The sequence below is a fragment of the Lampetra fluviatilis genome, chromosome 35 (genome assembly GCF_964198595.1).
Source record: "Lampetra fluviatilis chromosome 35, kcLamFluv1.1, whole genome shotgun sequence".
Classification (NCBI taxonomy): Eukaryota; Metazoa; Chordata; class Hyperoartia; order Petromyzontiformes; family Petromyzontidae; genus Lampetra; species Lampetra fluviatilis.
Window position 1 is genome coordinate 49,646 of NC_136309.1, and position 16,186 is coordinate 65,831.

At 46.2% G+C, this 16,186-nt stretch overlaps 1 protein-coding gene across 2 annotated transcripts in view; it reads left to right on the forward strand.

Moving 5' to 3' along the window:
• The first annotated feature begins 137 nt into the window (after window positions 1-137).
• The window catches only part of RSAD1 (radical S-adenosyl methionine domain containing 1), a 29,942-nt gene continuing 13,893 nt past the window's right edge, over window positions 138-16,186 (forward strand). For both annotated transcript variants that reach the window (XM_078872604.1, XM_078872605.1), the window contains exons 1-4: window positions 138-959; window positions 5,917-6,050; window positions 6,546-6,750; window positions 9,904-10,278. In XM_078872604.1, the coding sequence (XP_078728730.1) occupies window positions 741-959; window positions 5,917-6,050; window positions 6,546-6,750; window positions 9,904-10,278 (933 nt within the window). In that variant the 5' untranslated portion in view covers window positions 138-740. The remainder of the gene's footprint in view (window positions 960-5,916; window positions 6,051-6,545; window positions 6,751-9,903; window positions 10,279-16,186) is intronic.

Genomic DNA, 16,186 nt, shown 5'->3' on the forward strand with positions numbered 1-16,186 from the left:
AACTCGCTTGTTACGAACGCCTTATTATCGTACAATATCTTTAAAATATAAGCATTATCATTGTAATATATGTTCTGGTACGCATTTTTATAACTTAGAAATTGCTTCATAGACGGTTGTTGAATAGTATTAATAACATCGCTGCATAGACTGGTTCCGGTCCTTTCACCTACGGTGGCCGAGCGGCGCATAAACGGAAACGCGTTTCACGTGGCCCCCACGTGAAACGCGATGCTGCTGTAGCTCCCTCGTGTGGCCTCAAGCCGCGATTACCGTTCCAGAGCGGCCGCAGGACGATTCTCTCGCTACGAGTCGGGCGGGTGTTTAAATAATGTTGCCTTAGTTTTACTGTTGGAGCCTTAAACATTTACGTTGCATTGTAGTAATCCTACAAATGGTCTCGTGTAACTAGCATGGCTTGCAGCGAGCAACAATTCTACAACACACTGCTGGGATGCTGGGAAAGGGCGTCCCCCCTCTAACGACTGCGAGGAGTGTTGACGTCCTGGTCTTATGTTCTTCCATCTTCACGAGTGGCTAATCACAATTTTTTACGGCATTGTTTTAATGCTTAGACATTTCAATTTCCGCATGTCACAACCAGAGGTCAGGAGCTTCCGCTTGATGTACATTTTATTTGTATGTCCAGTGACGTCTCTATAAAGGTAGACGTACAGTACCGAGAGCCAATCTGACGGGATCTTTCCGTACGTATCTCTGCAGTAGAAAGTAAAACCAACATGCCATGCCTTGCACAAACCTGCACACGCAGTAGGCCAATATCACAGATCGCTTCTCGCAAGGGAGCGGCTTTTAGGAACTCTGTTCGGGGGCTCTGGAGGTGGTCACGATCTGTGAGCTGTGAGCCACCAGGGCTGAGTGAGCTCCCCCCGGCTTCAGGTTCCCCGCAATCCGCCTCGCCCGACCTGCACGACCACGAGGCGACTCTGTACGTACACGTGAGTGACCCCCCCCCACCACCACCAACTCCATACTAAAGTTGAAGATACCACAAGGTTTTGTGGGCTGGAGGGAGGAAGGTCTGTCTGTTAAAAAGAAACGGCTCATGTCCACGTGCATCCGTAGAAGTGTGAGAAAGCACACGGACGTGGCATCATAGCAGCACAGTTTAACAGTGAATTGTCCTGCACTGCCCTGTGCCAACATTGAATAAAAACTCATTAAAAATCCACCGGCTCTTCGGAAGTAGATACACAGCCCTCGGCTCTTGTGTGTCTGGGGCTGTCCCACGCTCGGTCGGTTTGAAGACTGGTTGTGGAGAAACTAAAACACCGCCGACTGTCCCATCGCCCTCCAGTGGCGGTCACCGCAGTGACCTCTTGCTGACCCCTGTGGGTTGTTCGTGGAACGCGGTGAAGTCCACGGAACCTGCCACACGGAGTGGTGTTGAAATGGGACAGACGTGCTGAGGGCAATGACTACCAGAAGCACTTAATAGTGCAGTAACTACGTTTAGGGCAGCAGAGGTCAATGCAGATAAACTATTGTACTGTGCTCTCTATGCTTTCGCCAGTGAGCCCACACTGACCACCACGCTCGACCCGCACGACGTGGGGAGGCCTTCATCCAGCAGTGGATTGTCAAAGGGGCCGTACAATTATATTGTAATTACTGTATCAAGGTTGCTGCTGCACGAGATTCCATTACCGGTTCCGAAAATCAGGATGCGGTAAGGGGCCGTCCATAAATGACGTCACGCGCCTGGGGGGGGGGGGGATTTGAGAAATGTGACGTCACATCAAAATGTGCAACTTTAAATGAATATAGATTTATTATAACAACACCAATTGAATACGCACTACAATGACAATAGTTTAAAGCGATTTGAAGCATGTCTTGTTTTCAAAATGGAAATATGGTTTTGGGGGGGGGCAGAGCTTTGTGACGTCATATTTGAGGGGGGGGTCTGACTTTTTGTGACGCCGTGTGACGCGGTGGGGGGGGTCAAAAATCGCGTGACGTCATTTATGGACGGCCCCAAACCCCGTGAATGTATAATAGTGAGAGGTGGGCATACCCACATTGTACCCCACCACTCACGCCGATGAACTGCGGTCACCCGTCCACACTGCTGCTGGGTGGACAAACGCGGTCGCGACGATGTAGTATGATACGTGGCCCCATTGCTTCATTTGCTGTGCCCAGAGATGGAATCGACCCGAATCGCAAGTCCCAGTGTGCTAATTATACCATCACGCGATCACTCTTAATTTCTGATAAAAGATAAACGCGTTTATTGAAATACATTTCAATATGCGCTCCAAAGCGGTAACCACGTTTCCCCGATTTTCTCTCCGTGCGGTTACCGGTAATGCCAACAAACAGCTGATGTTTAATTGTCCCGGCAGTCGGTCTCACCGCCACGTGTTTACGGCAGCTCCACTCCCACCACTCAACCCTTTCGGCAGGGGGCTCCATTGCGACGACCTTGGAAGGCAACTGTGGGTCGGTTGTGGCAGAAATCGCATTAAAACGTGGAGACAGATGTGTGAAGGAGACACATCTTCCGATTCTTTGTTTTATTTACATTCTCCACAGCGGTGCTAATGACTATCTGCGTCGAACTATAGGAGCCATATCGACAAAGGATCATTGCCCGTAAGATCGCAAGTTTCCCTGATTGTTGATGAGACGCCGTCGAAAACGAGCTCGCGTTTGCTTGTCCTGAAACAATGATGCTCAAAGTAGACCCTCTCAGACGACTGTACGGCTCTTTAATAACGACAATAGTTATATATCTTTACTATGGATGGATGTATGAAGGAGACTGCTGGTTTATTTTACGATTCATCGTGGATGGAATTGGACATGTTGCTTTGCCGGTACAGCAGCACGTCTATCATAATCAGCAGCACTCCAATAATATAATACACACATTCTCAAATGTCTTAAAAATCTGCAAATTCTAAAAGTATTACAACACTTTTAATTTGGGGCACCCCCACGGTTCATGATAACTCAAAAGTGCCAGAGTTCCTAAAATCCACATTTTAAGAGTGGATTTTGGATCTATTTTGTGAGCGGCTAATTCCTCTGTGACGGAGATTGTTTTTTTTTTAACGCTGCACATTGCAAAGGAGCCAGTGACTTTTTTTTTAATGAGATAACAAGTACAACAATGGAAAGTCTTTGAACAAAAACCGATCCGGCACATTTGCTTGATTTGAATGTGAAACAAAATAGTTTATAATCCTTGAATTTATCACGGAATAATGGAGTAGTTAGTGACGCGCGGCGCTTCTGTAAGACATCGATGGGATTCGTGGAGTCGCGTGGCTTGTTCCTCTCAAATCCCACGGCGCACCGCGTGCACAATCTTCTTAGCAGATCTTCACGTATTCACGTCTCTGGTATGCCACAGATCATATAATCTGCCATGTGATCCCTGATATCGACGCAGGTTATTAGTCCTGCTGTAAATCACTGGTGTCTCAATTGCATTCATGAGACATGGACGCTTTTTTCTATAACAGAGGTTTTTTTGGGTTAGACCGCGTAAATATATAAATGTGTCGTTAAACCCGCCACCACCCGACACAGCCAACTAGTAAGGGTTGTCACGTAAACAGAACGTGCCAATTCGTCACTAGTACAGGAGCACACCGGTGTGTTGGAGAGCCAAGCCACAACATTTACAATCTGAGTACGACGTTTCGCCAGTAATCACAACTAGCTTCATCAGGCGACAGCCAGATTTGTGGAGAAGTCCACCCGTTTCCTTCCTTATATAGAGGCGTAGACGTGGTGACCACGCTTCTGCGCTCTTGCGCAAAGTGGGGGGTGATTACTGAGGCAAGGCACATTCTGCATGCGCATTATGCGAGCCCTTTGGTCTTATCCTTCCTGTCCATTGCGTGTATTAAAATAGCGTACCAAAGGTAATCCCTATTGAAGTCTGGTGGCCTGTATAGGCATGCATTTTAACAATGTATTATGTGATGATTCGCTTCCACGCAGCACGAAGTCGGTAGCTATCCAAACGGTTAAAATTATTTTTATTTCTTTCAATTTTGATAGATTATCTAATTCTTCATGGCCAGTAACAGAACTTCTACGTTATCAAAATAAATTGAGTGTCCTTGTTGCCACGCGTGTTCTGCTATTGCTGACAGTTGTATTTGGGAGAATTTAATATTTCTCTGATGTTCTTTTAGTCTCGTGCTGATCATTCGTCCTGTTTGTCCAACATAACGTTTGCCACAAGTGCAATTAATCCTGTACACACCTTCTGGTGATAGCTTCGGTAATTCATCTTTTGTACCAGATATTAATTTATGTATGTTATGTACTGTGCCAAATCTAACTCGGATGTGCTGTTTTTCCAAACATCTGGCTAGTTTATCAGTTACTCCCGCAATGTACGGTATTTTTATCGTTTTAATTACTTGGGCAGTTTCAATGCTCGTGTTATTTTGTTTGGTTTTGGCATTCAATGCCCTGTTGATTTGTGCATCATTGTAACTGTTCATTTGCAGCGCTTCTTTAACATGTTTAATTTCACTTCTCAGGCTGTCACCATCTGACACTTTCTTAGCCCGACGAATGAGCGTCTTGATTAGATAATATTTCTGTGCAGGGTGATGGTGTGACTCTGCATTCAGATAGGCGTCGGTATGCGTTTTCTTTCGGTAAACACGTGTGTTATTTTACCATTTCGACCTCGTCCGAGCAGAATATCCAGAAATGGTTTGAGTTCTGTCAGCTTCCACTTCTATGGTAAACATGATTTTCTTCATTTTTTTATTTTGACTGGGATAGCTATTTCCATTTTTAAGCATACATATAAAATATTTCTGCAGTTTCTCAGTACAGTTAACGTGTGCTGTGTGAAGGCACAGGTACATATGTGATTGGATTGGCCAACAAGGGCAGTATGCTCTGTATGTTTAACATGGGATGTGTTTATATTGTTCATCTTTTTGAAGTTGAATGTCAAAAAAGTGGGTAAAAAACAAGCTTTTTCAATTCACACACTTCTATTTGCACTGAAAAGTGGGAAAGTGAAAGCACCCAGAGACATGTGGCGCAAGCCCATGATAATACTGAAAAAGCCATACAGATGGGTCAAGCAGGATGCTTGCTGTACTGTCATCGCATGCGTTTCACACTGTTATTTACTTGATACACCAGTCCTGCTTCCCAAAAGACTGATGACAGGCGCCACGGTGGCAAGATGTTGACTCCCTCGCCTGGTGTACAGGAGGTCGTGCTTTCGATTCCAATCCTGACGCCTGCTGTATATTTGGAGTTTGCATGTTCTCCCTGTGGTCGTGTGGATTTTTCTCCGGGTCCTCCGATTTTCCCCCTCACATTACAAACACGCTTTGAGAGTATTTGGCTGCTATAAATATCCACATGATAAGCCACTTCATTGAGGTATCATATGTGGCCAGGTCGCTTCTGAAAATTAACTCTATTGCTCAGTGGGCCTTACCTGATAAAATAAAAAATATATAGTTTAGTTTTTTAGGTGTGTACCACCATGCATGGTTGATGTTTTCAACCATCACACAAAGTGTCAAGCAAGTAATGAGGCAACATATCTCTGTTGGTGGTTGTCAAGTCAGCAACAAGGGACATTTCATGTATCAATGAACACTGCACTTCCTACAAAGTGGAATTACATTTTATTTATTCTGGAGAGATGTAGGCTGAGTCAACGTGCCAACTGGGATTTTGAAAATCATACCCTTCCAAATTGTGTTTAATGCTAAAACTCATGGCATCACCATGTGTGATGACACTACTGCGTTGCAGTTTTGTTGATTTTGTGTTTGAGGAAATTGCAAGTGGACGATATATATATTTTTTAAACCGACACAATGACAATGATACTGATGCTGCTTATAATGATGCCTGCATGCTTGCCTCTCGTTGTGCTCCCCCCGTGATAAGTGGCCCTACTGCCAGCGGCGATGCTCGTACTGCAACTTCAACAAATACGTGTCGCGTGCCGTGGACCACGCACGCATGCGCAAGTGCCTGGTGCGTGAGCTGGAGTCGTTGCTTCTCGCAAGCGGTGTCACAACGTGAGCCCACGCACTCATGTGCCCACGCGCCCACGCACCCACCAATGTGAAAACCAGGGGGGGAACAATTATTTCATTAATCAATTAATTCCGTGTGTAGAAAACAATGGTTTTACCTATGTAACAGGTTTGCATTACCCCTACAAGCAATAGGGAAGATGCTGCCATTTGTAATTAATTCTAAAATAAGTCTCTACTTTAGCCCTTCAGTGTGTTTTCTGGTTGTTACTTGTGTTGTTCAGCACGATGTTCGACATTTTACTCTGTGTGCTAAGAGCTTTTTCGAACAACCTGAAAACACATCAGAGAGCTATACAGTACAACCACAAAAACTTTAGCCGGAGTCTCTACTTTGTTAAACCCCAGTTAATTTCAACACAAAGTTTGAAATGTTTCAACAACAGAGTAAAGACGATGACATGGCGAGTCAGTCCCCAACCGCCAATTAGAAGTCAGCGGCCTTCCGAACGTTTTGGCCGCTCTGCGCGGTCGCAGGATCTCGTCGGTGTTCGTGGGGGGCGGCACGCCAAGCCTGGCGGAGCCGCAGACGCTGGTGGCCGTGCTGGAGGCAGCGTCTCGGCTGGCGCTGGTCCCTGCTGGAGCCGAGGTTTCTATGGAGGCGAACCCCTGCTCCGCTGCGACGCAGAGGCTCGTGGACTTCCGCGCCGCTGGGGTCAACCGCATCTCGCTCGGTCTGCAGGCACGTGCCGCTTGTGTGATATGCATGGACACAGAGGTGGCTGCTTAGCTCAGAGGTTGAAGCTCTGAGCAGACACAGCTGAGATCCTGTGTTGTTGGATCGAATAATTTTTGTTGTTGCTTTTATTGAAATTCAATGCGAGCCCGGTATAAAGCGCCGATCACAGAACGGAGGGGGAACAAAAATGCCACGAACAACAGCAGCAGGCCGAGTTGGGAGTGGCAGGGCTGAATCAAGGGGGAGTATTGGGCTCAGGTGGGGACCACGAGCGAGGGCATCACAGTTAATATGTGAAGGGGAAAAGGGTAGGGGAAAGATAGCTAACATATTGGAGAAAAAGGGGGGACAGGGTAGAGGAGGGGAGGAGGGGCAAACGAGGGAAAAGCATGTGTTGGATCCAGATTTATGCTGCATGTGATTTAGCTGTTTTTTTAAGTGGAGTGAATTCATGGTCTCAGCCTGATCATCAATGACTGAAACGGATTTAATGAGGACACCAGGCTCCGGGCAGGCGGCGGCTTAAGGGCAAGCACGTGAGAACTCGGAATGAGGAGGGGGATATAAGCGGGAGTGTGCGTGAACGGGAGGAGAGTAGCCCGGGAACCAAAGAGAGAAGACATCTCGCCGCTGCCGCTCAAGCCGTCAACGAAGCCTCAACCCTCACGCCGTCACCGGGCAGGTGTTGGCTGAACCCCCCGCCCGGGACAGACGGGTGAGTGGGTATGAGGCAGCGTAGATGAGGGCAGTGGTGGAGATGCAGAGTTATAAGAGTCGCTGAGTGCAGGCTTGCTGCATGCAGAGTCACTGGGTGTGGAGTTGCTGCGTGCAGAGTTGCTGAGTGCAGAGTTGCTGAGTGCAGAGTTGCTAGGTGCAGGATAAGTGAGGTTCAGAATGGATGAGAGCGAGGAGAAGTCAAGTGTATGTGACAGTAAAGATAGATATAGGAGTGCCTACAACTGGCGCGTGAACAGGAGTAATAAAGTGTAAGCAGGTGACTTTTTACTACGTGTCGGTGTGAGTGTAGTTTTTAAAGACACTACACATGGACACCTTGTAAACAAACACCAGGGTGGGATTTATTTGCCACAGTTTTTCAGACACGGCTCGGTCTTCCAGGAAAAGTGTTGTCTGTTTATAAATGAGCAGCCCGAAAATAGGGCTGCGTTCCCACGGGGGGCTGAGCAGCAAATTAAAGATGTCCATAGTCTGACGAGAGGCTCCTAAGATCCCGGCTGAGAGGCTCGATCCAAAACTACTCTGGCGGGGTTGCGGTTACACGTTACACTGACCACTTTGTGTGCATCACAGATTAATTGCGCTAAGCCATGCACGTGTTTTTCACAAAGACAATTCCTCCATAGTGCACGCCTCGCTGTATACCAAGAGACAGCCTCGGATACATTTTAAAAAGGTAAAGTTGCAGCCTGCCATGCAATAGCTTGCTTTTGCGATTGCTGACGGACGGGCCTTCGCTAGAGGAATGGTATTTGGCCTACTCTTCCATGCTGGCCAACTATCTTCAAAGATGTGGGAGTACCTACACCTTACCACATCACACATTACCTTATTGTGGTGTACCCACTTATACTGCGTGACTAACCTAAGTTAAATGGCTTGAGTTGTGCACAGTTTGGTGTTTGCTGCCCCATCAGCCAGCATCCGTGGCTAATGTGAACTGCAAGACATGGAATTGCGGGCTTGATTAGACTTTTGAAGCCTTGATGGTAGGCGTCACTGATATTCAAAGTGCAATGGCTTTCCCAGTGGCATTGTCTTAACGGGAATCCTTGGCATAGAAGAAGAAGACGATGATTGATGCAAACATAGATTATTTTGGGATGCAATGTGACAGGCGTATACTACAAATTCCGTGAATGTTAAGCGGGACAAATAGGTCCATTCTTGAAGAATTGCATATAGAGGAGAGGGGCTACTGAAGGATGTACACAATAGAAAGCTGAGCATATAAGAAGTGGCAGCAGGGGATCTGCTAAATTAATGAATTATTTTATTGCCTCAGGTGTCTCTAGAAAAGGAGATGTCGTCCCTCAGCGCTATCTCAACCGCATATGATGAAAACAACTGGATCGAGTGATTTCTATGTGTGTATGTATGTTGAACTTCTTTCGCAAACGTACGTAGCCAACCATGCTAATCGGAGGTGCGGTGACATGGCAACCAGATTTTTGAAGTTTAAAAACGAGCAGCAAGTGCATATATGCAAAGTAAATACTGTAATAATGCCCTTACAGTTTGGATTTATATTGCATCCATATGCAACCACATCTCAAGATGATCCACAAATATGAGGAGGAAACCTGAGAATCTAGAGTGTTATATTATGTGGGGAATTTATGTTCGGAACTTGTGAAGATTTGTGAAACTCCCAGAGCTGGCTGCGATGTGAATAAGAGATGTAACGCAAAAAACTTCATGAACTCGTATATCATGCAGAAATAATTGTCATCTCATTCTATGCGTTTTGGGTTTTCTCCAGTTTTCTCCCACATGCAAAACACTCTAAAAAGGAATTGGTCCAACATCCCAATGCTGGGCCCTTCTGAAAAACACATCTGTCCCTTGAAATGGTTTCGTCTTTTTCATAATTTTACTCCAATTGTGAGAACAGCATCTTTGAAAAAGAAACTAAATGGTTATTCAGAAGTCACTCAAAGCAGTGCATAACCGTGGATTGGTAAACAGTCCCTGAACGGGGATATTACAGAGTTTTGGCAGCAAATTCATCATCTTATTCGAGATTTTGCATGGATTAGTCACCTCGAAGTGGTATCCTGGTAGCGCTACATTATTTTATACAACCCTTTCCACATGTGAGAGGAATACCTACTTGATCTATTAGCCAGACATTTGTTGGTACCATCTGGATGGGTAAATTACAAAAAAAAAATTTGCCCTAAGTGATGGCAAATGCATCCTATTATCCAAGCCTTCGAACGAATCCTACCAGTGTCCCATAAGTGTCAGAAAACTGGCCCTATTATCTGCGAGCCTTTCCCGCAAATCGAGCTTCAAACAACAGGAGTAATACCACAGACGGTACGATCGACCAATTATATCTACACGGATAAAGAGGCGTTATATTGTAACTGTAAAAACGATTTAATGAATGAGCTGCGACTCTGCCTCCTGCAGGCTCTAAGCGATGCTGACCTAAAGACGCTTGGGCGGGACCACACGGCGGAGGAGGGCGTACAGGCGCTGGCTACGGCAAGCGCCGTCTTCCCAGGCCACGTGTCGGCCGACCTCATGTTCGGGAGGCCGGGCCAGCATCCCGACTCTTGGGAGCAGGAGCTACGGGCGTTGCTGGGGTCGGCCTCGACGCTGGGGCACGTGTCCCTCTACCAGCTAACGCTGGAGCGCGGCACGGAGTTGTTCGCCCGTGCCGCACGGGGGGAGCCGCTAGCCCTACCTGACGCAGACGCCTGCGCCGAGATGTACAACGCGGCCCGGGAAATCCTGTCCCAGGCCGGACTCCGCCAGTACGAGGTGTCCAACTTTGCAAGGGAGGTGTGTGCCACGTGCAAATGGTGATGCCAGAACTGTTTGTTGTGCTGCTGCTGCGTGTTCCACGTTCGTTAATTCATCGAGTGCTTCCCTTTCACTACGAATATTAATGTCTCTAAGAAAGCCTCATTGGGTCTGGAGACATTTTTTGGAAGTCCATGCAATGTTTTACTTATTCCTTTTGAAGGAGGGTGTAATGAATACATGGAGAAAATTAACATATACGGAGATTACACTCCAAAGTCTGCACAGATGGGCTAGAAACCCAGTTGAACTACTGCCATCTAGCCACTTCACAGTTCCGCAAGCGAGTGTCTCGTTCGCATGACGATCTAAATGGCATCTGTTAAAACCCCACTTTTACCACCATGCGAGAAATTGAGCCTCTCTTGCTCATGCATCTGTCCCCCCGTTTACTGATGACATTTTTACACTCCAAACTTCATGGCATCGACTGTCCACTCCAGGATTCAATGTTTTGTTGAGTTATTATCAGGGGTGCAGCCACACTTTTGGGGTTATTGATGATGTCACAGACAGGACCCGCACATTCCCTCACTTCGCCACAGATAAGAAGAGTTCCACTGCACCATAATTGTATTACATATACTCAAACTACTTGCAACTAAACTCAGTGATCTGCCTGCCGTTCGTGCGCTCCTGTGTATTTCAAAGTTCCGTCACAGCATAATCAGCATGTTTGTCATATTGTTGAAGGGAGAAAAATGCAGACTCTGAATAGTTTGATTTTTGTCCAATCTTTTGCCGTTGCCTGTTCGCCACGTGTCCAGACACCCACACATCTATAATGTGTGGGTGTCCATCTATAATGTGTGGGTGTCCAGACACCCACAGAGGCTGCTCCCCTTGTTATTGGTGACTTACTGAAGCCGTCCACACAACCAGGGAGCTTGCATACATGACCTCAAAGACACAGCCCTACTGACCTAACTCCAGCACTAGGCCCCCCTGAGACACCCACTAACCCAGTTACGTTTGATTTCATTCTTGAGATAGATATAAAAATACGTTTTCTTTACATTTTACTTCAGCCAACGGGGCTCTAAATGATTAATTATCTTCCAGGAAATGCACATTCACTTCGGTTGCCCGCACCCAACCGGGACAGGGTTTAGCGGAACGCTCACCACCGTGGTGCCCACGTTGGCTCGGAGATGTTAACTACCTCGCCCGGTATACAGGAGGTCGTGGGTTCGATCTCAACCCTGACGCCTGCTGTATATTTGGAGTTTGCATGTTTTCCTCGTGGTCCTGTCGATTTCTTCTGAGTCTTATAGTTTTTCCCTCCACATTTAGAATCAACATGCCTTCAGAGTATTTGGCTGCTTATACATTTCCGCTTGATAAGTCACGTTGAGCTATTATTTGCGAGGGCCACGTCACTTCTATATAGCTCAGTGGGCCTTACCGCGTGAAATAAAAAAATAAGTTTAATAGCTCGCAAGTGCGGTCTTTGCAGATCGCAGGTGAAGCCGAACACTTTGCCGTGAAACCATTGACAAAATTATCCTGACAAGGGCACTTCTCCACGCATCGCTAAATGCCGCACAACAAACACATTGAGTGGATGGCCGCCGAGGGGTGTAATGGTCATCGCACTGGACTTATTATCTGGAGGTGGCCGGTTTGACCACCCAGTGCGCAGCAATTGAAACAATTGTTAATTTCTTAAATCAAGTCAATTAAATGTTTTTTTTGCTTAAAGACGTGGCGCATTTCTGGCACACATCTGCCAACCAAATCGCCACCACTATACTCAAATCACGCCCCCCCCCTCAACCACCTCTGTCCGGCAGTTTAAATGGGTAAATGATTGGCACGCTGTTTGTGATCAGATAGTGTGGGTACTCCCATTTCTTCCAAGATGTCTGTCGACCATAACAGAGTAGGCCAAAATATCCACCCTCTAGATGAGCTCTCTAAATCTCCCTCGAGTGAAAGCCCTTCTACCAGCAGTGGTGTGCAAAAGAAATTACAGAGCTGCACCTTTAATCGTTAAATAAGTGGACAGCTTTCCAGTGGAGAAGGACCTTTGTGATATCTGTGAATTTATTTTAGCATTCTAAGAAAAAGTTGTTTCCGGGAGGTGAACTGTTTACCTCCAGGGCTCTGCACGCTCTGCCCCCCTGGTGGGATTGTGTGTGCAGCATTCACCATGCAGTTGGCACCCCATTAAACGGTTCATCTAAAGTGGCGGTTTTTGGCGCATTTACATTTTGCCCTCCATTAAAAACAATGGGGCTAAAGCGAGCTGCCCTTAGCTGGCACATGTGCACGACTTACATCTGTTGTCAGCTGAATTTCTGCTTGATATAAAGCGGCGTGTTTTTCAGGTTGAATTACGCCGTTCTGTATTTCTCAACTACAGTTTTTCCAGGTATTGTGTCTGATAATGAAACTATAAAGTACTCCTGAATGCTTAGCCACCTTCCTATTATCTGTGCTTATCCACAGATAACAAGTCAGTGGAAAAAATAACCCCATTTTGGGAAACTATAGAGGAGTCATCGTGAAAAATGCCTTTGTTTTCTCCACACCTTGTCATCGCGTCCTTCCTTCTGCTTAAGCTCACATTCACCAACCTGTCCTGACAAGCTTGGTGAAATATGGGCAAATTACGCCCCGTGTTCTGCACGGCATTGGGATGCCCTCATCCAGCAGTGGATTGACCAGAGGACTGTAAATGTGCATTTACCTATTCGGCTTCGGATTTGGCTGCACCGCTGTTGAAACTACACTTTGCTTTCACTAACCTGGATGAATTGGGATGAGACCCTTGTTTTCATATAAATTGTGGAGCAAAATCCAACAACTAATAATGGCACGACATGTCGTGCCACAGTGCACACGCACTGTGATCACTGTACGCAGCGTGGCTCCAGGATCCCACGTGTTCCCTCTTTCACTTGATCCTTGCATATCGTTGTCAATTTGGAATTTGCAACTGCCGTGGTCATTTATAGCCATTGTGTGAACCTGGTGAATGAGGTTTGGGAGCATTCCACATAGATGAGCGGTGAAGTAAAGCTGCAAAAAAATGTGCAAAGGTACCAACTGTGGCACGGCAGCAGATCGAGCCATAACACTGTAGAAACAATGATGTATACTCTTTGTTTTTTCGGTAATGTCACGTAGGTAAAAAAAACGAAAACAACTAAATGAAACGATGATGTGGTCAGGATTTTTGACTAAAAAAAGTCCGAAGGTCACTCGTTCGAATTTCGCTCGTAGGTCGACTTGGCCAATCATCCTTCCAAACTCGATAAAATGGTAACTACTTTGTGGTGAGCCAAACATGTTTGTTTTGTGGATGTTTGGTCCCCTGCCATGTGGCTGTGCCATTTCCACCACCAGTTCCGTGCCATCATAGGAGATGGGTGTTGCCGTATTGGAGCAGGGAAATTATTGGCATCACCTTTGATTCCTCATTTTCCTTCACGTTCCCCATCGCCAACACCACTCGCACGTGCCGCTTCCATATTTTCATTATCAGGAAAATTCGCCCCCTCGTCAACATCACCGCTGCCAAACTTCTTGTGCACTCCCTTGTCTCCACTCATCTGGATTATTATTGTAACTCGCTTCTGGTTGGTCTCCCTGCCTACGCCCTTGCCCCTCGACAATAAATAAAAAAAACTCGGCTGCACGCACCGCCGTCTTTAACCTCCCCTTCACCAGTCATTGCTCCCCTCTCCTTCAACAACTTCACTGGCTTCCTACCAATAACTGCTGCCTCTTTAAATTGCTCACCTTAGTTTTCAAAGCTTTGCACAGACTGGCCCCCCTGACCTCTCTTCTCTCATTTCCTTATACGTCCCATCACGCCTACTCCAGTCACAAGCTGCCTTTCTTCTTGCCGTCCCTGCTCCACCCTGCGCCAAATCTCACTTTCGCTCCTTCTCTCTGCTTGCCCCCTTACACTGGAACAATCTTCTTTTCCACATCCGACTCTGCCCCTCACTTCCCATTGTTCGCACTGCCCTCAGGTCCCATTTCTTCTCTCTTGACTTTTCCCTTCCTCTTCCGCCACCTCAACCAGCACCACCTTACGCACCTAACGCCTCCACCGCCGCAGCCTCCACCTCGCTCCCTCCACTCGAGTCACTACCCGATCCCCATCCCTTATCTTGCTATTTTGTACTGTAGTCGGTAAGCAGTATCAAGCGCCTTGGTGAAAGGCGCTTTATAAATCCAAAATAGAATAGAAAAATACAATAATATTTTTAAGCGCAGCATATTGACTGCAAATTGTATCAATTGTAATTGAAAAGCATAAGCACATTGGCAACACATTCATTGTTTTCATACGATGTTCACTCGTGTTTTATTTAATAGCTGAACCCTGTCCGGGTTAATGGGCGATCCGCATTATCTGGGCCGGGTGAGCGGACATCTGCTGTATTCGCGTATCCCTCCTGGAGTTGCAGATTTATTGCTCTGGTGCCCAATTATAGCTGCGAGCGCGTGAAGGAGTGGAGTAATGTTTTATGCCTCTCATCAGGGACTGATCGTTCCTGCACAATCGCCACAACAGAGAGAGTGAGCGAGCGTCACCCGTCATTTTTTCCGTTTCCCAAATCACAGGAGTTGCGTCACGCCACTCATGTGGCCGGGAATAGGACGCTGCATACGAAATTAATAAATTAGCACGGAGGAGAGCGACATAGTCGGAGCAAAATTTTATTGAATTACCGGTAATCGAAGCCATAGACCCATTGCTTTCCAGCCGATTTTGTTGAAGCTCTGAACAAATGCTGACATGGTTTCAGCATGTTTTGGCCTATAAAATACATGCCTATGGCTTCCCTGCCGTGTAGGCAAGAGGCATTCACAAGCGCTGTGGAACGCAAAGTCATATTTCTTGCAGTAGATCAACATTCTACAACTTAGTGATATGCTCTTGGGGTGGAGTGTGGGTAAGGCAAAAGTAAATACATTTTAGATCCACATATTAACCTGTATATTTACTAGTGGTGGATGCAGTGCCACAATTGAGGGTCATTATTTAATTGCAGATTTCATTCCTTTTTTTATATTGCGGTGCATGGTTGTGCTTCGGGTGGTTGCAGAGGTGACATGGACCCATTGCATACAACGTACGCATAATAAACATCCATTGTGGCACATTGTCTGATACCTGTATCTTGGTGAACTTGAGAATTGATATTAATGAATGCATCGTTTCATTATATTTACATATTTCTTATTCCCTATAATCGGCAAGGAAAGCACATTAAGAATTTGAATTACACCGTGCATTGGGTGTCATTAACGTCTCCTATATTCAGCTGTGCTTGGCGCGTGCATTTGGCACTGACACTTTGCGGGCCACCAATAGCCCTGCAATGCCTCGGTGCACGTCATTGGGTGCAATGGAACCATTACCACCCCTGCTGCTTCAATCTGAACACTAAGCCCATTGTGTGTTGATGTCACAGACCAATTTGGCCATTTAGCGGCAATGACCAATTCACGAATTATGTCCCTTCTGTAACGTGGCTAGACATCTGCATGCATGATTGGCAACTTCCCATTGCTCCCGTGCAGCAAAACCACTGTAAACTTTATCTGTGCACCTGTGAGTGTTTGTCACGGAACTTTGGTAATGTTCCCTGTGCAGAGTTAACGAAAGGCTCATTCTGACCCAAAGCACCGAGCAACTGATAGTATTAATGATGATCTATGTACGACCTGTGGCCTTTGAACAAGGTAAAAAAAACCTATGAGTGATATTTTTGACTCAATCTTATTGGAATTTAGAAATCTCTAAACTAATTTTCTCGTTCGTCTAACTCTTTTCAGTTGTACATGATACATTTTTAACTCGTTATTTTGATTTACGTCATAACGGTTCCTTCTTCATCTCTTTTGTCTTCATTCCACCCCAACT